Raw genomic sequence first — 24595 nt, forward strand, 5'->3', positions numbered from 1 at the left:
CCAGAGTAATGGCCGTGGTCAGGTAAAAGGCTCCCAAGGTGGAGATGGGGTAGAAGCAGAGGAGGGCGGAACGGCTCTCCCGCCCACACGGTGGGCACCTCCCACGTAGCGCAGGGCCCAAGTCTTCATCTTTGTGGTCCCAGAGCCCAGCTCTTGAGCCTGCCACAGTAGGCCCGGGGTGGAATGACGGAAACCAGGAAGGCGCATCCACCTCCCAATCCCCATGTGTCGCAGGATTGTGCGTGGTCAGAGAAGTGCAGGACGTTCCAAGAATGGATGACCCCGCGGTCACACTGATGGCTCTGTTCAGGGGACAGTCCTCCTTCCCCCCAGGCCTGATTCTCAGAAGGGCAAGAGCCCGGCGGCTCAATCTCATCTCCGCTCCGTGCTGGTGACAGCTCCAGGGTTGGGCTCGAGCGCCACCAGCCTCTTTTGGCCTATCAGGTTGAGTCTCAGCCCCGGCGGCCGGGCCCTCTGTGACTAAGGTGGGGAAGGGCCCGAGAAAGCGGCCGTATCCGAGATAAAAGCAGCAGCAGCAGGGGGCGCCAGGGCGGCTGCCAACCTGACCCACGGAGGTAGGACATGTGCACAGCTGACCCCATACTCTGTGGAAGCCAACCTCGCCGGAAGCCAAGGGAGCCCCCTGAGCGGGGCGGCGTCGCGCGGGCAGGAGCGGAGCCACGCGGGGCCACGAGGGCCCCCGCTTCCGGCGTCTGCCGCCCGGCCCAGCGCCAAGCGCTGCATTCGGAGCCTCGCGCCCTCCCACAGCAGTTGCTCACTCGGATGCAGCGGGTCGGTAGCAGTCTCTCCAACGGGAGCCAGTCGGCGTCCCGATGTCCCAGCGTGGCCTTTACTGAACAGAACCAGGTGACCACCCTGCCGGTGCAGCAGCTCACGGCAGATGTGGCAGCTGTACGGGGCAACGTCCATGCGGAGGGTGGCTTCCAGATGAAGATGTATGCCCACGGCTTCACCCCTGAGGAGCTGGTGGTTCAAGTGGACGGCGGATGCCTGATGGTGACTGGCCAGCGGCAACTGGAGGGCTGTGACCCGGATGGGAGCGGCTTCCGCGTGGCGCAGAAGGTGCACCAGCAAATGTCATTACCACCGGACCTGGATCCCGCCGCCATGACTTGCTGCCTGACCCCCTCTGGCCAGCTGTGCGTCCGTGGCCAGTGCCGGGTGCCGCCTTCCCCTGAAGCCCAAACAGGACCCGCCTCGAGACTCAGGAGCCGTGGCTCTAAGAAGGGTTCCAAACTAGCCTGACCCAGTAAACCACCACCGTAGTGAGCAACACAGCTTCAGTCTGTGGTCGTTTCTTGGGGCTGGAGTCAGAGGAGGAGGTAGAACAAAGGTAGAGGGAGGCCAAGTGGAGGGCCCAGAGGGGCAGGAAAGGCACCTCAAGGTGGTGGTCCACGATAAATCTGGCCCCCGGGAAGCTGGGGGGAGAGTGGGCAGTGTTGTTTTACTCAGCTCAGCTCACTGCTTGGACCAGCAGCCCCAGCAGGGAGCAGCAGAGGGCCAAAAGGGCCCCAGCATCACTTGACTCCAGAACCAGCAGAGGGCCCCCCAGAGACTAGGGAGCAGACGGCTTGGCCCCAGTGTGGGGCTGCCGTCTGGGCCTTATGACCAGTCCAAGGTTCCAGAGGTCGTCGGTGTTCCTTCCTCTTCAGAGAAGAGGGTGAGAGGACCCCGTCTCTCAGGAGCCTAGTACAGACTAATCAAAAAACCCCAAAGAGGTTGTTTCTGGTGTTCAGAGACCAACTATTTTCAAATACAGACTGCACATACCCCAATATAATCTGGAGGGGCTGGGGGAGAGGCAAACGCAAGACCCTCAACTTCAACCTTGCTGAGATTCAGCCCCAGCTCACTCTTACCCCACTCCACCCAGTTAGAGCTGGTAACAGCTGGCCTCTTTCTCTTGGTTACCATGACCACCAACATCCCCTCACTTTAAACTTTTTGTTTAACAAGATGTAGAGGTTCATTTTAAATTAACTTCAAGTAAGCTAGAGAGGCTACGGTCTGATAAACTCTGCCAGAGAAAGACAAGGAAGACAAGCGGGAGGTGGATCGATCGGCTGACTATATTGACAAGATACTGATTGGTTACATGTTGAAGAAAACATACAATACAAAATACAGAAAAAGTTGGTTCCATCCCCTCCCACTACCCCCCTTACCCCCCACCCCCAAATACTCATCATTGTGATTTGGTCAGAACAGGGCTCAGAGCCAGAGGTCAGGGTGACCAAGGACGACGGGGAAGGGGGCTGTGGGCAATGGGTTCGTGGCTGTCACAATAATGCTGTGGTAATGCTGTGGGTTCTCTCCCAGCTGTGAGTCAGGGGGTGGGGAGGGGACGCTGCAGCCTGATGACAGCCAGCTGAGGGAAGAGCTGCCTCCCCCTTCCCTGGCCCCTAGGGCCTGCCCCATCACCCAGAACGAAGCGCACTCCAAACACAGTAAGGATATGGATGCTCTTGCTGAGCCCGCTAATCAGCAAGAGGGAAAGAAGGGTAACTGCTCCAACCCCCGCCTCCCCATACACCAGGGTGGGGGGAACAGGGGCACGTGGCTACTACCGGCAAAGGAAGAGTGGGAGAGCAGTAGAAAGGGCAGAGTGGGAAGAGCAGATCATATATATTAAAAAAGTGACTTAAGACTTAAAATTGAATTAGTATTTGTACAGAAAGGTGCAGGTGGAATAACTCACTCCGGCCTATGATCAAAATGATATGGAGAAACCATGGTGGGCCCCTCCCCCTGCCCCCCAGTGGTGGCCCGAGTCGGTAAGTGCGATTGGTTAGAGTGGATTCCAGTCGGGTCGTCGAGGCGGAGGAGGTGGGGGCAGTGGGCAGGTAAGGGGGGCTCAGTTGCTGCAGCACTGGCTCCGGCTGGCAGGGTTGTTCTCCTGGAGGTCCACTCCTCGGTTCCGGCCCGGAGCACAAGCTGTATTCTGGGGCTCGTTCTTGGGAAGCTTCTTAGCTGTTTGGGAGACGAGGGGGAAGATGGGTGTTTGTGGGGGAACCCTAGTACTCCCCCAAGTCCACTTGGGTACCACCCAATCAGTGATAACCAGCATCCTGATGGATGTGTGTTCTATGTGCCAAGTACATTTTGGGTCTTTCAGGAAACTGAGGCAAAGAGGGGTTAAATAACTTGCCCAGGACCACAGAGTTAGTAAGTGGTAGAGCGAGGATTCAAACCCACACAGGATGACTCTAGAGCCAAATGAGCCCCCCCAAAAATCCTAAGAAGTGGGTAGGGGGCTGGTGATGTACAGCTTTAGGTGGGTGGTACGCTGCAGGGTCAGGAAGTGAAGTGGTGAGACTTTGGCCCAGGCTTTAGAAACTTCTGGAGTGAGCTATCTATATCTGAGAGTCAGATGAAAAAGAAAACAATTTTATCAAAGTATCAAAAATGGTAAAAGATCTGTTGGTGAAGGGACCCCACAGACCTACTATAGAACAGCAGGCAAGTAACACACCCTGGTTGCGGGAGGGGAGCCGAGGCAACTTACCTATTGCCATGAAAATTTCATTCACGTTCATCGCAGTCTTTGCTGATGTCTCCATAAACAGCAAACTGTTGTCCTCTGCATAGGCTTGTGCTTCCTGATTTGGATGGAGGTGAGAAAGTGGGTGGGAGGGAAACACTGACAGTTGGCAGGGGCTGAGGCCCAGGATAAAAATCTTCCCTGATCACAGTGTCTTCCACGCAACAGAGACAACACAGGGGTTTTCAGGCCTAAGGCGCCCCTGCTCTGAGTTCCCCACTTCACATACAGCACCTCTCAGCTCACACACGTCGGCAGAAGTTTGACTCAGGTCTCCATAGGCCCATTCTGCCTTCCTGCTCTTCAAAATCACTAGGCTAGGAAATATTTCTAGAAAGCTATCCTACAAATACACTTGCACATTTGGACAAAAGTATGTGGATGTCGACTATGGCACTATTTCCAGTCTTTTGCAATTACACACAACCTAGAAGTCCATCGGGTGGGGAGGGATAAAAAAGTTAAGTATATAGTATGTAAAGAAAGGGATTCATACGCTCGTGCATGTTTCCAGAAAGACAAGAAACTGCGAGGAACTTGGGGGAAGGGAGATTGAGTTTCTAGGGTCAGAGACCCAAATTACATCCTGTATACCTTCTCGTGCAGTTTAAAATCTCCTATGTGCACATATTACCTGAAAAAGTCTGTCTTTTTCACCGTTTCGTTAAAAAGCCAGTTCACAGAAAAAATTAGCTGAAGCTTCTGCTATCCACATGCACACACACCCCACCACCACTGACAGAGAAGGCGGAGTGGTGGACGGCATCCCCTTTAGGCCCATGCTCGAGCCGTGAGGGGACAGCAAACAGAAGCCCCCCCTGCTGCCGCCCAACGCAGCCCTTCACAAAGCCCGAGCAGCCTGGGGAAGCCGAGTGGAGCTGGCTCGTCCTCCCCCCGAGCCTGGTCCGTCCCCCACCTGGAACTCCACGGCCCTCTTGCTGGCCAGGTCGGCCTTGTTGCCCGCGAGCGCGATGACGATGTTGGGGCTGGCCTGCCTCTGCAACTCCTTCACCCAGTTCTTGGCCCGTGCAAACGTATCCTGGGGAGACAGGGCCAGAGCGTCAACAGGATGGAGCAGGCATTCTGCCCAGGGCTGTTCACTGGAGAAGCTGGCGCTGGCAGAGCCGAGGTGTCTAAGATGTCACCACCCTGAAGATTCTGGCGAGACACCCCCAAACACCAGAGGAAATGTGCCCACCCCCCATTCAGGAACAAAGGGTCGAGAAGCAAGGGAAAATCTTTACTGTGTTGGTGATGTCGTAGACCACGATGGCAGCCTGGGCCCCCCGATAGTACATGGGGGCCAGGCTATGATACCGCTCCTGTCCAGCTGTGTCCCAGATCTCAAACTTGACTGTTGTGTCGTCCAAGCAGACGGTCTGTGTGAGGAAGGCCGCTGGAAGAGGGAGGGCAGTGTTACCAGGTGCAGAGGGGCCGAGGAGACACCCTCACGTATCTGCACTGTGCCATCCAGGCTCTGGCACTTAGAAGCCCGAAAACCCCCAACCCGGCGGCCAGAGCAGCCGAGCAAGGCAGGCGGAGCGGGCGCTTCTGTGAGTCGAGGGGGCTGGGGGTTGCATTGGCTTTACAGACCCAGCCAGGCAAGAGTGGGAGGAGAAGGGAAGCCTGCTTGTACTTCAGCCATTTCAGGAGCCCTCTCTGAAGGACAGCGGCAAGGGGCAGGAAAGGGAAAGTCTAGGAGAAACCTGGCTCCAAGCACAAAACGGTGGGCCCTCGCTCCTCCTCCTCCTCCCTCCGCTCAGAGAACAGGCCTAGTCCCTCCGTCTGCTCCAGCCCAGGGGCACCGCTGGCCTTCGGTGTCCTGAGGACACTCACACACACTCAGCCACGCTGGGGAAGACTGAAGTACACGCCGTGCTACTGCCAGGCGGGGGCTGGGTACCCGGCCGGCTTCCCACGGCCCCTGCCACCCCCAGGCACGCTGGCTAGCCGCCACCCTCGGCTTTGCCCTCGACTTTATTCCTGATTGGCTCGACCTTCAGGGAACGCAGTGACCCCATCTCTGGCCTGAGGAGGCAGGGGAACACACGGCACCTGTGCACGTGCTTCAAAGGAGTCCCGCAGCTGGGACTGGCAGGTGGGAGTCCCAGCAGAGGATCCCGACGGCTCTGTGCAGGAAGCCCGCTCTCCGTGTCGGCCCTCCCCCCTCCTCCCCCCCGAGGGGCCTGGGGCACCGCCTCACTTCCCCTCTCTAGCTCCTGACTCGAGTGCTGAGGAGGCAACAGAAGACTGCTGACACGGCCTATTTTGTTTCCAGCTGCCTGGAAACCTCCTACCAACCAAGAGGGTAGAAAAAGGATGACCCAAGCCCAAGGTCGGCCCCAGCCCCCCGGGGTGTGTACTGGCACTGAGGCAGGAGGCTGAGTCCAGACCCTCACGTGCTAAATGCTGACCACTGGGAAATCAATGACGGGCTCTGAGATCAAGAAGGGGTAAAGGGCAGCTTCAGAAACACCAGCCCACTCACGAGGCCATTTCCCCATTCTGGAACGTGGGGGAGGCCGGGGTAGATGCACCGCCGGGCAGGGGTAAGAAGAACCCTCAGAGAGGCAGACGCAGCCTCTCCCTCCCCAGGCCAGTGGAAGGGTGTACCCGGGGCCACACAAAGAAATCAAGAGGTAGAACCAGGAGAGGAAGGCAGTTTTCGACTCTCAGCTAATTCCCACTAGATGCTTGTTGGGACTCTGACATGGAGACCAGCTGCTGGGTTTGATTCCAGGGCCCAGATGAGGCGAGGTGCTGCTGCCCCAGGCATGCTTAGCCTCTGGGCAGTCAGCTTCCCTTCTCCTCAACGCCAAGGCATCTCTTCGACTTCCCTGAGGCCATCCCCTCTCCCTCGGGCCCACTCACCTCCAATTGTGCTCTCCTGGTACTCGTGGAATTGACCCTTGACAAAGCGGAGGACGAGGCTGGATTTGCCCACTGCGGACTCCCCCAGCAGGACCAGCTTAAACTGACAGATCTTGTTCCCAGCAGCTGGTCCGTTGGGTCGTGCTGCACCTCCCCGACCCGCCATGGCCCGTCCCGCTGCAGTGGTGCCGGTGAGCGTGGGGGCGGGGGCCAGCGCTGTGCAAAGAGGCACTTAGTGGGGAGGGGCCTCCAACTGCAAGGGAGAAATCCGAAGTGCTGGGTTAGGCCAAAGACTGCCACCCAGTGAGCCCTTCCTAAAGCACAGGTCACTGCCCTGCCCTGATGACCTGGCTGACTGCCTCCCCTCTCCCTAACCCCCTGCCCGGCTTCTCCGCAAGTTAGGACACGAGCCCTAACTAGGCTGTACCACACATCTCCTGGCCCTACGGCCGTCCGACAGTGAAGGGAAAAGTGGTCTCCCAACTCTAGGCTCACAGTTCTGAGCACACACACTGACTTCCCATCCCCAGATATGTACATTCACATACAAATAAACACCCACAGGAGAGGAATGGGCATCTGCCAGCCTGGTGACAGTTAAGTCAACAGGCAACACAGGGTACCAAAAAATGGCTCAGGAGACGCTAGGATCTAGCTCAACAAACAGTGGACCTGCGGTCTGGTAGCTCAGATCACAGCCTGCCTCTGTGCAAAGCCAGAGTGGGTGATGAGGCCAACCAGGGAACGGGGAGTCCCGGTGGGAAGCTCCTCAGACAAGGTGCTTGGCCAACCTCGTGGGCACTCAGGGACCAGGGCCTGGCCAGGTGCAAGTCGTTATCAAAAGAGCCTTTTTGTCCTGCCATCTCCGGTCTCAGTGTGAGGCTGGAATCAAAGCCTTATTTCACTCCCTCATCCTGAGCCTCTTCCCCCCAGCTCTCTCATTTTTGATGGGCCAGAAGTCTCACACACATTAAAAAACCAAACACACACAAAACCAAACACACACCACAGCCAGCGAGCTCTGCTGGCAGTCAGAACAGCTGCCAAATTTCCCTTTTAAATAGAGACCTCAGCTCCATTCTCCACTGGCAGAGGCAGGGCTGAGGGAGGACGAGGGGGAGGTGTGGGAGGGCGGAGACAAACACGGGTACCAAGACCAAGACCTGCACACCCGGCAGCTGGGGTTCCTGCACTGACATCTTAGTCACTCAGTCAGTGGTACCTTCGGAGGCGCCAACTTTTTTTTTTTTAAGTTTTGGAACTGCTAAGGATGAGGAGGCTATCTCTAGAAGCCTCTAGAAGACTTATACTAAAAGGTATCAGAACGTACACAGAATGTTTGACAAACGAGCACTGTGAGTAGGTACTGTGTCCTAAACACGTTGTGCGGCATTTGAACCTAAGCTGAGAAGAAAAGGTTTGGATGAGACTGCCCTGCGCAGAATAGAGTCTATGCAGGAAGGGTCTTCGGAGCAAGACAGCCCTGACCTGCCCCTGAGCGCGGGGAGCGCGTTCCCGGACAGTCAAAGGACGGGGTGTGAATGAAGAGGGGAACGTTTGTGGGAAGCAATGGTCTGTGCTCATGCGAGAAGCAGGCACAGAGGGCTTGCTTTGTGCAACCTCAAATCGTTTCTCCACGTCCAAGTTCTCCCAGCAACTCATTTAAAAAGTGAGCTTCAGGAAGAGTGATTCACTAACCAGGAACAACAGCTTCCTTTCTGGACGTCACTAAAGGAAAAGAGGTTTGAAGCGGGGGCCACCTATTCCCCAAGAGTACAAGGAAGGAAGCATGGGGGGGGGTGGAATCTCAATTAGTGACAAGAAATGCCAGTTTTGAAATATTTTATAGTTTAAGATGCTTTCTCTTTTCACCCCGGTCAATGATGTTGGCAAGATTCTACACCATGGCCCTTGAGGTGAGGTCTGTGCTTTTGGCTTCTTTGCTGCCTTCCTCTCTATGTTCTGGACAAACAGGGAATCCAAAGAGCGCTCACCAAATGAAATGATTTTCAGAGACAGCTAACATTTACTGAACAACTGCACAACCGTTACCTCCTTTAAGCTTTAAAACCATCTCCCATTTTTCAGATAAACAGCCTGCGCTCAGGTGTTAAATGCCCTGCTCAAGGCCACCCAGCACATGGTGACGGAGCCTGGACGCCAGCCATCCTCCCGGCTGTAGGAAGAACGGTGGAGGCAACGCCCACCCTCTGTGTTTGGTTTCGGGCTGCTGGGTGAATGAGACTCTTTTTGTGGCAGCAGCTTTGCTGGCCCAGCAAGGGCTGGCTCTGGCTGACAGTCACAGTGATCTTGTAGTCCCTGTGTATTGCTGCCACCAGTGGGAGGAGTCGCCCAGGGCCAGGCCAGGCCACAGCAATGATGGGAAACCACGATGGAATTACAGGTTGGTTATTACCACGAATCCACGTGACACATAATCTTGGCCGGGCAACAGAGTGTGGCTGGGGCACTGGAGAAGGAGGTATGAATGAGTGGGGTGAGGGGAACAGAGGTGAAGACTCTGATTCCAAGAAAACCAAAGCAGCTGGGGCTGAGGGCCACTGGGGTAGGAGATAACCAGCATCTACAAGTCAAGAAAAACAGAGGTAACATCTAAGTCTCGTCCCTATCAAACCAGTGGGTTTCCAAACCTGCCCAGACAGAATCTGATTTTTTAAACAAGCCAGAAGAGACAAATAACTTTCATGCAGCGGTTCTCAACCCTGTCTGCACAACAAAATCACCTGTGCAGCTAGCCCCCGGAGATCCGATGAAGGTTTGGAGAAGGGCCTGTGTCTGCATTTCTTAAGCGCTGTTAGGTGCTCCGCCTGGCGCAAACTGCCTGGTGACATGTTCTGCCTGGATGCTGGTCCTGCCTTCCACAGATACCTGAGCAGGCACACACAGCATTTTTTTATGGCCTGTTGCCTCGTGGTTTTCCTGGACCCACTTAGTGATCACGTGAGCAGAGGTCTTGAACCTTCCCAGACAATAAAGCACAGAGGAAGTTGATTCTGCCATGAAGGGCACATGGAGACATGGAGGTGCCTCAGACAGGCAAAGGCCACACTCAGAGCCCCAGGAAGCCCTATGTCCTCCCCTCCCAAGACTGGGAAATCAGAGACGGAGCCCCTGGCAGGTGGTAAAGGTGAATTCACTGAGCCTGCCTGCTGTCTGGGGGAGGCAGGCCCACTGTGGGACTCTTTCCTCCTGAACCAGCAGCTAGAATTTCCCGCAGGCGCAGTCAAATGATGGAATTATAACCCAAAATGGCACAGTAAAAGTCTTCGTTTTTTTTTTAATAATTTTTTTTTTTGGCCATACCACGTGGCTTGCAGGGATCTTTGTTCCCCGACCAGGGATCGAACCCGTGACCCCTGCATTGGGAGCACGAAGCCTTAACCACTGGACCACCAGGGAAGTCCCCAGTAAAAGCCTTCTTTCAGACCAAAATCCAATTCCCTTTAAGAGCTAAAGCTGTGGTCAAAGTTCCTTATAAGATACAGAATAGGCAAAAAACATATATATATTTTTAAAAACCAGTTTCTCCAGCACCAGGAAAAACACACGAGTGGGATGAATTTCCTCCCGGATATTTTCATGAAGCTGCTGAAATGGGTAGAGCAGCACCTCGAGGGCCCCTCCTTGCCATGACCCCCTCCGCCACACTCCAAATCAGAAACCTGGTTTCTTCAGAGGCCACGAGAACAAGCACCACTCCCAACCTCACGTCTTCACGGGAAACGGGAGAGAATTCGAGGACGGGGGCATCCTACACCTTTCCCCACGGGGCACACGAAAGGGCAGAAGGGATCAGAGCTCCTAAACACTCTGGCCCGTGAACAGGCATAATGGGCACACGCCCAGCCCATCCTGGGGCCAAGGGGGGAGAGAAAGAGGAAAGAAGAGCAGGACGCTGCTCTTCCTTGCTCTGGACACTGTAGGTCAGTGGGTTTCAAACTTTTTTCATCAGAATCACCCAGGGCGTTTAGAGAATAAGCCTGACCAACTGAATCTAGAATCTCTAGAGGTGCAGCCCAGAAATCAATGTTTTTAAAACAAGTTCCCCAGGAATTCCCTGGTGGTCCAGTGGTTAGGACTGGAAGCTTTCACTGCTGAGGGCCCGGGTTCAATCCCTGGTCAGGGAACTAAGATCCCACAAGCCGTGAGGCGCGGCCAAAAAAAATAAAATAATAAAATAAAATAATCCCCAAGTGATTCTAGGAGGCTGATTTAAGCCCAAGAGCTGCAGTTGACACAGGAAGGAGGGAGGAATGTGAGAAACAGAAAGGCGCCCCCCAGATGGGTACCGTGGACAATCCAGGTGGATGAGGCTGGGGACGGAGACGGGTTCTTGGCTTTATTCAACACCTGAAGCCTTCTCCAAGATGCGACATGCTGCTGGAATGTCGCCCCTCCCCCCAGCCTCCACTCGAAATGTTCACCTTTCCCTTCTCTAATCCATGAAGTCACCCACTTCATACTCTTTGTCCTTCTGGTAAAGAGTGAGCAATTCCAGCTGGTGGGTGTCTCTCGTGCTTCCTGTTTGCTTCGGAGACTTCCTCTAGCTGAGAGTCCCGGCACAGCTTGGATAGTGAGCAGATTAACGAAACCAACCAGATTTCGTTTTGGCCAGAGGCTGGTCTGCTCTAGACTTGCTCACTCAAGGTTAGCCTGGGGCCGCCTGGGACCAGGACAGGGAGAGGAGGGGGAGGGCGTGGTGCTGAGAGCCCAGCAAGCCCGCCCAGGGCCCCTGGAGGCGGTTCTGGCCAGTGGCTCCTCAGCTACACTTTACTCTGGATAAAAGCATTCCTGAATATTTAACACACTGAGAGCTCGGCAAGAGGACATCAGAAGCAACCTGTTAGCTTAAAGAGAATAAATGAACAAATCAGGGGACACAGGAGAGGTAATTAGGTTCAAAAGCTAAGGTGGAAGACATTAAAACGCTCAGAACAGCAGGGGAGATGATTTACCCATAGACTCAAGAACACAGCTCATCCTCAAAGGGGAAAACCACCACTACTGGCACCCAGGACCACAGGGCAGACTCACAGCAGGACTACGCAGGCCTCGAGCTGGTTGCAGAGACAGAGGAAAGAAGAATCTGAAGCGACACAAGCCAAGAGCCCCATGAGGTCCCCACGTTCCTTCCTAGCACAACTAGCAGTCAGGACTTGGGAGGCTGAACTGGGTTTGGTTAAAGCCTGGCTCCACCGTTTATTAGTTGAGTGACCTTGGCCAAGGCAGATGAGTGACCGCTGTCAGCTTCAGTCCCTTATCTATAACATGGTATTACTTAATACCAATCACACAGAGTTGTTAAATGAAACAGCACATAGCGTGCATGGTACAGTACCCCTCTGAAGATGAGGTACTAACGAACGGCAGGGTTGTTATACTACTAAGAGCCTAACTAAGTAGCTTTGACTCACTGGTTGTCAAAGCGCAAAACTCCTCTTCATAATTACAGAGAAGGAGATGGAGGTGAGGTGAGGTGAGGTGACCTGCCCAGGGTCACAGCCAGGTGGTGGCAGAGCCCGAGCCCAGGACTCATGACTCCAGCAAGGCTCCACCATCAGAGATAGAAAACCCAAGAATATTAATAACATCATCACATCCACTAAGAATAATGAGGCCACCACCTTCCGTCTATGCTTTAATAAAATATGGCTTTTAACTATGGGAAAAGGAGTTTGTATCAAATTTAAAAAAGACGCTGCTGGATGGAAAAGTTCTATCTCTTGATTTGGGAAGTAGATACATGGATGTCTACAAATGTAAAAATGCACTTAAGATTTGTAAGCTTCGGGACTTCCCTGGTGGCACAGTGGTTAAGAATCCGCCTGCCAATGCAGGGGACACGGGTTCGAGCCCTGGTCCAGGAAGATCCCACATGCCGCGGGGCAACTACGCCCGTGAGCCACAACTACTGAGGCTGCACTCTAGAGCCTGTGAGCCACAACTACTGAAGCCCGTGCGTGCCTAGAGCCCGTGCTACACAACAAGAGAAGCCACTGCAGTGAGAAGCCCGCGTACCACAAGGAAGAGTAGCCCCCGCTCACCACAACTAGAGAAAGCCTGCATGCAGCAACAAAGACCCAACGCAGCCAAAAACAAATAAATACATTTATTTATTTAAAAAAAAAAAGATTTGTAAGCTTCACTTGTATGTAAGTTACATGTCAATAAAAAGGTTAAAAATGCTGCTGGTATAGAATTTTGCATACAACAATGAAAAATTGAAGCTTAGATATATGATACCAATCTAGCTCCCCTGTACATAAAATATTTTCTGTCTTAGTATAAAAAAATTCAGAGTAAAGACTGTGAAAAAGGGGCTTCCCTGGTGGCACAGTAGTCAAGAATCCGCCTGCCAATGCAGGAGACATGGGTTCGAGCCCTGGTCCGGGAAGATCCCACATGCCGTGGAGCAACTAAGCCCGTGCGCCGCAACTACTGAAGCCTGCGCTCTAGAGCCCGCGAGCCACAACTACTGACCCCGTGTGCCGCAACCACTGAAGCCCGCGTGCCTAGAGCCTGTGCTCCGCAACAAGAGAAGCCACCGCAATGAGAAGCCCGTGCACCGCAAGAGTAGCCCCCGCTCGCCGCAACTAGAGAAAGCCCATGCGCACCAACGAAGACCCAACGCAGTCATAAAAAAAAAAAAAAAAAAAAAGACTATGAAAAAGATGATGTCTGAATTAGAAGAGGACCAAAAGAGAACAAAGATACCCAAACAAATAAGGGGCAAGATAGCAGGATTCAGCATAAACAAATGTGCCTGCTGCATACATATTAAGAATATATTTATTGTTTGTACTTAACTGTGAGCTAAAGAATTTTAAAGTTGTTTAAAGCTTCATGATAGTAAAAAGAGAAGCCAACGCTTAAGTCTTTTCAGCAGGGAGAAAGAGGTTATGATGGTGTGATGCTCTACACTCCCCAACCAGTCCAGAGCGTATCTGCAGAGGGAAAAGGGGTTTAGGGGTGGAATCAAAGAGAGGGGTGTCTTCCCGTGTGACCAGGACTATGGAATTGCCACACAGAGAGCCTGTGTCTCACCTGGAGCGTGTCACAGAAGAAGCTGGGCCCTGGAAGCCAGAAGCTTAACAGTGCAGGTTGAGATTTGGGGAGAACGCTGACGGGATGTGTCGGGCCAGAGCTGTAGCCTCTTCCCACCAGTAGGTAGGGGGCTTAGGGGAGACGGCAGCAGGAGGGGACGGGTATGCTGCCTTTACAGAGCCACAGCAAGACAACTCCCTTTCCAGGGGGAAGGGAGGGAAATCATCCCAGAGGGGGACTGAGAGTGAGAGGGGCCCCCTACCGCTGGGGCAGGCCCTTAAATCTGCCCCAGCCCGCCCAACTCTCTGAACTGGGAGCAGTTTCACTTCACTCCCCTTTCAACAGTAAGACTCTACTGGGGCTGAGTGCCTAGACTCCTGCACCACAGTGACGCCTGTGAGCATGGAGTCCACGAACTCCACCAACACCTGCAAAAGGGGCCAGTGTGCAGGGGCACCAAGAGGCTTAAACCCTGGATACACATGACTGAGTGGTCCTTGCCCGGTGTCCGGGCTGAACCTGGAGCTGTGCCAGGAGCAGCCAAGACAGAGCACAGCTGCTCCTGCAGCCCTCTCCCTTGTCGGGAAGACCGGCTGTGTCGCTCAGCATAGATGCCAGGCCGAGTTGGGTGGAAGCCACTCTTGAGGACAGACCCCCAGCCTCTGGGGGCCCTGCCCCAGCAAGAGCACCAAGAAATCCTTCTCCGATCTCCAAGCTGCTTTCTCAGCTCTCAACCACAGACGGGCTCCCTGGAGAGGCGGAGAAGCAGAGTCAGCGCTAACTTTCAGGCCCAGGATGAAAACCTCCAGTCCCTCTCTTCCTGTGCCCACGGGGAGGAAGGCTGCTGGGGGGCAGGGGCTTATCTACAGGGATCTGCTGACACAGCCTGGCCAGTGTGGCCGCCCGTACCATCTGTGGAAGGGCCCCGGGATTCAGGGGCAGCTCTAGGGTTCTCATTCACCGGCCCCGCTGGCCACAGAGGAGCCTGGCGCTTGGGTGGCGGGGTCATGGAGAAAGCCAGCCAGACAGCGGTCTGCCTACAGCTGCACCAGGCAAGGCTCGTGCTGCCTACTGATTCGAAGAGGCACCGGGGGGCTCTCGGCCCTACGAGTGCTACTCCTAAGAGCCTATCTCCCTAAGAGGGCCTGGCCTCCGGCTCAGCACACCTCAGCCAGCAAGGCTGTGGCAGACTCTCCGGCCCCATGTAGGGCAGCTCTCTAAGAAGCCTCAAGCAAAAGCCCAATTTGAAGTTTGGCACTTTCGGTGGCACAAACCCACACACACATCCAGCTACAGGGTACGGCGTACGGGGTGCGGGGGGAATGGGACCAAGGCTGTGTGGTGGCTCACCTCCCCCCCACCGCCCCAGCTCGTCACCTGCTGGTGCCAGGGAGAACACAGAGAGAGCTGGACAAGGCTCAGCTTCTTCCCTGGCCACAACCTATACCTGCCATGGCCCCAGGACGCAGCACAGGTCATGTGGAAGCCAGTCAGGACGGCTGTAGGAGACCAGCTGACCCACAAGCCTCACGATTACTCTGTTTGAGCTGTTTATGCTCATGCAGTTACTATTTCCTCAGACGGTGCTAACCAGGATCTCAACAATACAGGGCCCGTCGATCCCTCTGTCTTGGGAAGGTCTCTGCAGGGGCCAGGAGTACCAGCCTGGACAGCTGCTGCTTCTGCTGCTGCCCCAGGCCCAGAAAGACTCCAAGAACCTCTGCTTGAAAGTCAGCATCATCAGCAACACCTGTTTATCGAGCTACTCACATCAACAACTGACACCTCTCACAAACCCTTCCTGTCTTTACAAAAAAAAAAAAAAAAAAAGTCAGTTTAAGTTACCGCCCTCTTTGTTTTGCCCTCAGCTCCTAAACAGAGAGCAGAGGGCAGAGGTCATGCGTCAGAGGCAAGCAGAGGAAAAGAGAATCAGGTATCAGATCTAGCAAAACCAAATTCCTCCTGCTCAGACACCACACACGCTATGGTCAGAGGCTGCCCAACTAACAAGAAACAAGGTCAAAGTTCCTGCTGTGGGACCTGAGGGATGATGGCTGCTCTCAGGAGCCCGGGTGCCAAAGAACAATATCTTAGGCTGATGTTTTCTTTCTTAAATTTTTGTCGAACAAAATGTAGAAGGGCGAAGTGAAGAAATCAGGCAATGAATGGGTCTCAACAGGTTTCGATGAATGAATCACACTTCTACTTCATAGCCCCAAATTTTCATGACTGTTGTGGGTGGCAAGAGGTTGAAGAACTTGGGGGCTTGAGGGTTGGGAATGAGAAAGTGAGAGAAACTAAGGGCATGTTGCAGATGAAACGATCATGCTACAAAATTCTCAAAGGCAGACTATGGGTTTCCCTTTAACAGCACATAATATCAAACCTGACACACAGTGGGTGTTCATAAATGTGGTGAACCGAGCCTGCGATGTAGGTACAGCCCGGTTAGGTCTGGCAAGTGAACAGGGCAGCTGAAGGCTTCAATACACATCCATCCGCCAGACGGTTTGGATCCCCTAACAGAGCCATAGTCCAGTGGAGGAGACACCTCGCCACCCCAGACAGGACCTCTTAGGTTCCTTCTATACAGGGGTGAAGAGCACGAGTGCTGGAGTCAAACTTCAGTTCAAGTCCTGGAGCCACCACTTCCTAGGGTGACTCTGTGTTGTGTCACTAAACCCATCTCCTCCCGTGTAAAATAGAGAGATTAGCACCACCCATCTCCCAGGGCTGCTGGGTAAAGGATGCACTGAAGACTCTCAGCAAAGGGCCTCGTTCAGAGCAAGATCTCGATAAATAAATGTTCACGGCGGGGAAGTCCCTATGAAGTGGATTCCTCGAATAAACGTTCAAACACTATTTATTCACGTATTGCTTTTGCTTCCAGTTTCCCTGAACCCCATTCCTCAGTGCCCCTCATTTGGAAAGAATGCTGAATAGGACAACAGCTCTAGTCTGAATATTTTTGTCCCTCTCCCAAATGCCTATGTTGAAATCCTAATCCCCACTCTGATGGTATTTGGAGGTGGGGCCTTTGGGAGGTGAGGCCATGAGGGCAGAGCCCTCGTGATTGGAATTAGTGCCCTTTTAAAAGAGAATCTCAGAGTGCCCTTGCCCCTTTCATCATGTGAGGACACAGCAAGAAGTCGGCAATCTGCAACCCGGAAGAGGGAGGGCCCCCTGATCTTGGACTTCCAGCCTCCAGAACTGTGAGAAATAAATTTCCTTGTTTATAAGCCACCCAGTCTGTTGTAATTTTGTATAGCAGCCCAAACAGACTAAGACAACAACTTTCACCAGTGCCCTAGAAAAAGGAGCAGCTCACAGCTGACGTCCTATGTCCTGTCAACAACCATAACCTTGTATTCTCTGGAGACTGGCTTCCAAAGCCACAAGAATGACCACCACCAACCAAAAAAATCAACAATGAGTTAAAGCCCCTAACCAGGCAAATCAAGAACTCTTAAAAAAAAAAAAAAAAAAAAAAAGCCCTACAACACAAAACATCTTAAAGCCCAAATGCCGTTCCTTCCATTTCAAAGCCTCTTTCAGGAAAGGGAAGAAGGAGTTCAGTGGTGGAGAGGGGGAGGGGACAGGACTAGGACAGCTGACAAAGACACCAGAGTTCCTTTTAAAAAACAAGGCTGCAAATGCTAGAGGTTTGGAAATTGGTGTCATTAATCACCACAGCCTTCGGAGCAGCTCGGAGAGCAATTTGATGACTAGGAGAGCAGCCAGGGTTAGAGAGGCCACCCACGCCCTCCCCCATGCCTGGGATGCTTCTGACAGAGCCACCTGAAGGGGACACACACGGAGCTATGAATAGAAGGCAAGAGGCTTGTAAACCAACTCCTGTTAAGATCCCAAGTTAGTGTTTCCAGCAGGGCTCAAGTTACACATCTTCATAAGGATGACAGTACAACGGAAGGATTTAAGCTATTCAATGATTCAGGATCACAGCTCAAAGTGACAGCCTGCCCTGAGCCTGCCTGGAGCCACAAACCCTGCATGAACCCTCCCAAAGGGGAGGTCCGTTTTTGAATGGCAGCAAAAGAACGCTGGCCCAGACCACATGGACTTGCCTACCAGACCTGGAAGGTTTAGCTGGAGAACTTAGCACCTGAAATACTGAACGATTACGTACCTCACCTTCCCAACTGGATAGTAAACTCCAGAGTAAATACCAAATCCGACCATTTTTGGATCAGTCAAAAAGCATTAGGCAGGGGTAGGAGAAGTATGCAGAAGCAACCGCCTGCCATTGGGGTCCGCTCCCAGGAGTCTCCAGGGGTGGATTTCCCAGGCGCAGCTCCACCTCACCTACCTCTGGAGGCTTCGGTGACTACAACTAACCATCAAGAGGAGAAATAACGTAACTCCAACCACAAAACTCCATATCAACGTAACTGAGAGGAAGCGTTTACTAAAAAGGGAGTGGCCTTGGAGAGCCAGCTGATTCTAGGACCAGGGCAGGAAATACACAAGGTAAGCCTGGAGCATCTTGTAGCGCCAAAAAGTAAGGAAGTGCTAACAAAAATGAAAACGAAAAAACCCCAAGATGATGGGGGTAGGTCAAAGGGAGATGAAAGAGCTCCCAATGACCGAAGCTGGAACAATTTGAACAATAAAATGAAGTAGTACTGGATTATAAACCAAAGTGTAAAATAAATGCCCACGAGTTCATAGTGATATAAATAATTGAATAAATAAATGGGGGAGGATAGACAAATCTTTTGTGTACAAGAACTCCAAGTAATTCATGTAGATACCCTGCCCTGGAGGAGAGGAGCGTAACTCCCCACCCCTCAAGCGTGGGCTGCACAGAGGGACTGCCTTCCAGGGAGGACAGCACAAAAAGGGGGAGGGGAGACAGCGGAGAAGCCTGACAAACATCGCCTCAGGACTTCCCCGGTGGCGCAGTGGTTAAGAATCCATCTGCCAATGCCGGGGACACGGGTTCGAGCCCTGGTCGGGGAAGATCCCACATACCGCGGGGCAACTAAGCACGCGTGCCACAACTACTGAAGCTCACGCGCCTAGAGCCCGTGCTCCGTAACAAGAGAAGCCACCGCATTGAGAAGCCCACACACCGCAATGAAGACCCAGCGCAGTCAAAAAAAAAAAAAAAAAAAATCGCCTCCGCCGGGTGACCAAAGCTGACGCTGACAGTGGTAAGTCACGCTGATTGTACACACCCTTGATATGATGTGGTGAGAATGGCACTTTACCTCTGAGGTCTTCCTCCCACAAACCCATAGCCCCAGTGTAACCATGAGAAAAACATTAGACAAATCCCAACTGAGAAACACGCTATGAAATATCTGACCAATATTCCTCAAAACTCTCCAGGTCATCAACATCAAGGAGAGCCTAAGAAACTGTCACAGCCAAGAGGAGCCTAAGGAGACATGACTAAAGGTAAGACTAACTAAAGGTAACGTGGTGTCCTGGATGGGATCCTGGAACGGACAAAGGACGCTAGAAAAAAACTAAGGAAATGTGTGGGGCTTCCCTGGTGGCGCAGTGGTTGGGAATCTGCCTGCTAATGCAGGGGACACGGGTTCGAGCCCTGGTCTGGGAAGATCCCACATGCCGCGGAGCTACTAGGCCCGTGAGCCACAACTACTGAGCCTGCGCATCTGGAGCCTGTGCTCCGCAACGAGAGGGGCCGCGATAGTGAGAGGCCCGCGCACCGCGATGAAGAGCAGCCCCCGCTTGCCACAACTAGAGAAAGCCCTTGCACAGAAACGAAGATCCAACACAGCCAAAAATAAATTAATTAATTAATTAAAAAAAAAGAATCAATGTCTGATCATTGTTTTAAAAAAAAAACAAAAAACTAAGGAAATGTGAATAAAGTATGGACTTTAGTTAATAATAATGTATCATAACTGGCTCAATAATTGCAACAAATGTACAATGTAATGTAAGATGTTAATCACAGTGGAAACCAGGTGTGGAGGTTTGGGAGAAAACTCTACTACCTTTGCAGTTTTTCTGCTGGCACCCCTTTCTTAGGCCCACACTTATTCAAGAATGAGCCTTGTGCAGATATGCAAAGGAGCACCCAGGGACCACAGCTGAGTTCACTTCCATAGACCCTTGCCCAGCCCTGACCTGGGGTCGGTGCTGCCTCACCACACACGGCTGCGGGGGCACACTGACCAGGTACATGTATGCTGGAAGGTGGTCAGCAGACCATGGATGGCCAAAGCCATGCTGCCTTTCCTGATGAAACTGTGCCTGACACAGAGCTCTACCCTCTGGAAATTTAGTTTGTGACCTGTCTCCACCCCCTATATCGTCTGTACTGTAGCGTTCATCCTGTTTACCTGTCCGCTCTCTTATCTATGAGCAACTCTGCGGAGGATGGACGAAGAAATGGCTCGGGCTTTGGGATCGGAGGGACGTGAGCGTGAATCTCAGGTTCACATCTGCGTTGTGTATGTTAGAGGAAACGGGTGGGCGTTTGCTTCAAGGGGAGGTTTGAATGTCTGCCCTTTCCTTGGACAACCACAGCCTACCATGCTGGGTGTCACGGTGGGACTGGACACAGAGATAAAACAGGACACGATCGGTGCCCCCACAGGGCTCACACACTAGACAAGAAGGCAGACAAGGAGCAATGAGAGGAAAGCACAGGGAAGAGAAAAGCCCTCAGCCTCCTTCAAGGGAGGGGAGGCTTCACAGAGGAAGTGATGTTCCCACTGCGCTTTGAGAGGAAAGCTGGGAGATGCTGCTCCCAGGCAGGAGGTGGAGAAGGGCCTTCCACGCAAAGGGAAGAGCACACAGTGAGCCCAGAGACAGGGTGAGGAGGGATCCGAGCACAGACTTTCTCCCCCTGCTCTGCCACTCACTACGGAGTCCCCACCATAACCTGGCGACTGAACGCAGTACCTTCCTCCTGGGGCTGTTGTGAGGATCAAGAGAGTGCCTGGCACATCGGAAGCAAAACTCAAAAAGTTTAGCTTGTATTTGGATTATTGTTCCTATATACAAGAGATGGGGATGTTTACTCTGAAAACTAATCCTTTACAGAACCAAGCTATTAATGCAGAGAACTCCTTAAGAAATATTCCAATTCTCCCCTGCCAAGGCTCTTGAAACCACTATTACCTGGGTTGGGGGACATCCTAGTTTACAAAGTCTACCTGAATCGGTGTTTCTCAAATGGCCCCAACAAAAGTATCCCGACTCAAGTTGGGGGAGAGAAAATGCAAACTTCCAGGAATCTGGGAATCGAACCCAAAGCAGCCTGCTGCAATCAAAATATTGTCCTCAAGTTTCCTGTTTTAGCTTAAATACATGCAAACTTTGCATTCCAATCTATAACAGATCCAGGATTGTTTTGGTATAAAAATGTTGAAAACTGAATAAGACTGAAGTGCCTAGAAGATGCAAAGATCTGTGGCTCTGAGTATCCACTGGGTCTGAGAACCCCAGTGGGAGGAGCACAGTCATGGTCTTAGCGTTCTCTTCAGTAAAATGGGAATAGAACCCACAACAATTCCGTTCACCATCTATGGAACAAGACAGTATGGGAACCATCCATCATAGCACTGAGCATCACAGTGAAAACTGGTAGAAATGTTGAATCAGAATCCTAGGGATGAATTATGATGTACCTTCAAAACTCCATGGACCTTGTGATTATCTATCCTGTGCCAGGGAATGGACTAGCTTTACCCTTTGTTTCTAATTCAGCAAGATATTTTGTATCTCCATTTCACTGGAAGAAAGAGAGGCTCAGAGAGGTCAAGTAACAAGCCCAAGGCCACGCAACTGGTAAATGAGGGAGTCCAGATGACAACTCAGGCCTGGTTGACTCTAAGGCTCTCGTGCCTTCCACCCCACCACACTGCCTCTCTGTTTACCAGGCGAGGGTTAGAAGAAGAAGGGTCTTTCTAAGACGTACTTGGTTGGTGGGGCTGAATTTAAATTTCTGACCTTACTCTGTGTTTCCATGTAAATCCTAGTGAAAGCAGCACCTGGTAGACAGCCACGTTCTTCCCACTGCAAGCAGCAGGCAGCCCCAGAGGAGAATCGCGGGGGCTAAGCAGAGGCCAGCTCCACCAGTTCTCTGTGCCCTCCACCCTGCCCAGAGGGACCCCTGAGTCCACTCACTTTTACTTTCATTTTCTAGCCATCTTGACTTTCAGGTTCCCAAGAAATTAATGGCATGCAGATGTGAGCAAACTCTCAGGCCCTGAAGAGTACTGACTTGGGACTCATAACTGCCATGGTCCCCAGAGGCAGAGGAGAAAGAAGACAGGAGGGTGGGGTAGGGCTGGGGAAGAATACCAGAAGCAGAGGAGGAGTGCCACTGATGAGGAGGCTAAAGGATCTGCACCTGGGCCACTGCTTGCTCACCCGCATGTCCATTCCTTCCACAAACAGACCAAAGGAGGACCCGCTATTAGGGAAGATGAGGCACATCTAATCCCAAGATCCAGCTCTACCATTTTCTAACTGTGTGATCTAAGACAAACTACTTAAATTCCTTCAGCAGCATCTCTAAAGTGGAGATACAATTCCCACAATCTCCCAGGAACACATGTGAGGAACACATGTGAAAAGAACTTGGCAACTTCAGACTGATTTATAAAAATTAGTTGTTACCACCCTTCTATAGTATAAAGGCAGAAAAAGACCCACTGGTTGTAAGAGGCAAGCAGGAGAGGAAGGGCATCAGAGGGGAGGGTTTTCTGTCCCACACACAGCCCTCCCTCTCTGCCAAGCAGTGTCAGATCTCTGCTTGGACTCTATAATCTGTGGATGCCAGAAGTGGCCACCTAACCACTCAGGGCACTGGTGCCTTCCTGTCTCTCTGAAAGGGATAGCTTCTCCTTCAAAAGCCTGCTTTAGAATCACAGCTGGGAGATCAAGTCCAGACAAAGAAGGTCCCCTCGGAAGGCTGGCCAGCCTCATCCTGGGACTCCCAAAGAGTTCCAGAAACTACAGCCCACTACTGAGGAGGTAAGTTTGGTCAGAGACCAATGGCCGGTGAGTAGGGGCACAGACTGACCAGATTAGACAAACTAGGTTGGCCATAGAAGTCTCCAACAACCCTCCAAAGAAGTCCAGAGAGAGAGAGCTTGTGATTCGACTGCTGACTCTAACAAGAAACTTTTCTTGTTGTTCCATAAAAAATGAAAGGAGTGCATCCCAGGTCTAGCTCAAAAGTTTGTAGGAGTCAGACACTGGTGATTGTCCAGAAGAGGTCAAAAAGATCTCAAGACGAAACAACTTTAAGTAGCATCCAAGGGCAGTAAAGATGGCCCAGAACACTGAAGAGCTACAGAAATTCCCAAAGATAGCATGGTCTTCCCTCCCTTCCTCCACTGTAGATAGCAAGGGTCAGTCATGGCCTCAGAGTCAGGCTGCTCTCATTAAGGTGTAGTCTCTGGCCTGTACTTTGGCCACGTAACAGAGAACCTCCCAGCTTGGTCTGAGACAGCAGCCATTTCACACACCTAAGTCCCAAGCAAGGGACACGGAGCAGATGTCAGTACGGGCTGTCTCTCAGAAAAGGTGAGGGGAAACAGCACTTTGTGGCATGTGTGGGAATTCCTTGGGCTACAAAAATTAGCACATTAAGGACCCAGAGGTGCGACTGTGATATCAAGTTAATCCTCTGCAATCTACAACTTACTTGATCAAGCCCAGAAGGGAATGGAGAGAGACCCTAGGACTAAAAGTGGTGTGACCTGTTGATCAGGGAGGTGAGCGTGTGTGTTTAGGGTGGGAAAGAGATAGCCCAGGACTCTTCAGTTCCAGACTCCTTATTTTTGGTCTTTTTCCTCTTCTCTAAGGACCAACAGACAGCAGTCCCAAGAGGAGCAGTCCCTCTGAGGCAGCCTGGAACCACTCACGGGCTCTGGGAGGACAGGGCTGAGACTCCAGCAAGGCGGGAGGAGGAGGGGAGAGAGATGATAATGAATGGGCAGATCCACCCTGATCTATGTGATCTGTAGCTAGGATTGAGCAAACCTCAGCTAAATTGTTCAGAGGCAGGAAGAGCCAGAGATACACTCAGAGAACGACACAACACAACCAGAGGACAGGGCTGGGGGCTCAGGGGGCAAGGCACGGAGAAGACAGCTCATTCCTAAAGAGTGACCCAGACTTTAAACTCTGCTGAGATCCTGGGTGGCTCTCTGGCTTGAGAAAAGAGAGGAAGTTAAGGAGTTGTGGGAGCGGTCTCAGCCAGGACCCCCCCACCCCACCCCGCCCCAGCCCCAGGAAATCAAGATAAAATTCCTCTAGGGCTGGAGCGACAACTGTTTTTGTGGGACGGGACGGGGCGGGGGGGGGGGGCGGGCTGGGGACAAGAGAGGCGACAGACAACACTCCTGTCTACCTCTAAAAGAGAAGGGGGACAAGCTCCTTCACACTTGACAAAGATTCCTCCAATTCTGGGAGCAGAGGGAGAGGAACTTAGGGTCTCTCCCTCCCACAACCGGACCGGGACAGGCCAGAGGACAGCCATAGGGGTTTCCCAAAGCTCACGAAGGGCAGGGAAGGGAAGGAAAGAAGAGATCCCCCCCGCTTTGGCTCGACGCCTGGGGTGCCCCTTAAGAGGGGGCTACGGGTCGGGGGAGGGGTCAGTATCCCCCTAAGCCAGGGTTAGGCGGGAGGAAGGGCCGCCCCGGAGAGGCTTCAACACGAACGAGACACTGGGTCCCAGGACAGGCACACTCACGGCGGCTCCGGGGCGGCGGCGTTACTTGGGGCCGGGGCTCGGACGGGCTCCGCTCCTCTCCCCCCGGCGGTGTCCCAGGCTCCGGCCTCCACTTCCGCCTTTCAGCCGCTCCGGATCCGGATCTCCACCTCCGACCCGCCCCTCAATACTCCCAGGCGACTGACAGGGCGGAGAGACCAATGGGAGGCACTCTTGGCCGACTCTCAGGCGGTCCCGGCGCGGGGTGCGGGAGAGGCGGGAGAGCGCGCGCGAAGGGCGGCGGGACTTGTAGTTCGCAGCGTTGGGAGGAGCCGGTGGCCGCCTGGGACTTAGGCTTAGGGTGGAGCCGGCGGCCGGCTAGGCGGAGCCCGGCCGGGAACTTTTTAAGGCCAGGCCTGCCGACCGCGTCATCG

The 24595-nt window shown here is 52.9% G+C and overlaps 2 protein-coding genes across 3 annotated transcripts; one reads left to right on the forward strand and one right to left on the reverse strand.

The window, feature by feature from the left end:
- The first annotated feature begins 133 nt into the window (after nucleotides 1–133).
- HSPB9 (heat shock protein family B (small) member 9) lies at nucleotides 134–2502 on the forward strand. The gene has a single exon (XM_082371430.1). The coding sequence runs from the start codon at nucleotides 583–585 to the stop codon at nucleotides 1264–1266; it is 684 nt and encodes a 227-aa protein (XP_082227556.1). The 5' UTR covers nucleotides 134–582; the 3' UTR covers nucleotides 1267–2502.
- Nucleotides 2503–2662: 160 nt separating this feature from the next.
- On the reverse strand, nucleotides 2663–24362 carry RAB5C (RAB5C, member RAS oncogene family). 2 transcript variants are annotated; one of them, XM_082371431.1, is made up of 6 exons: nucleotides 24204–24362; nucleotides 6434–6686; nucleotides 4807–4958; nucleotides 4479–4601; nucleotides 3527–3620; nucleotides 2663–2991 (listed from the first exon to the last, which is right to left on the reverse strand). In XM_082371431.1, the coding sequence occupies exons 2-6, from the start codon at nucleotides 6597–6599 to the stop codon at nucleotides 2876–2878; spliced, it is 651 nt and encodes a 216-aa protein (XP_082227557.1). In that variant the 5' UTR covers nucleotides 6600–6686; nucleotides 24204–24362; the 3' UTR covers nucleotides 2663–2875. The 2 variants fall into 2 exon arrangements, with proteins under 2 accessions (XP_082227557.1, XP_082227558.1); XM_082371432.1 differs by lacking the exon at nucleotides 24204–24362 and adding an exon at nucleotides 9178–9195.
- Between the last annotated feature and the right edge of the window lie 233 nt (nucleotides 24363–24595).

This window comes from Balaenoptera borealis, assembly GCF_965194805.1.
Source record: "Balaenoptera borealis genome assembly, chromosome: 20".
In the NCBI taxonomy this organism is placed as follows: Eukaryota; Metazoa; Chordata; class Mammalia; order Artiodactyla; family Balaenopteridae; genus Balaenoptera; species Balaenoptera borealis.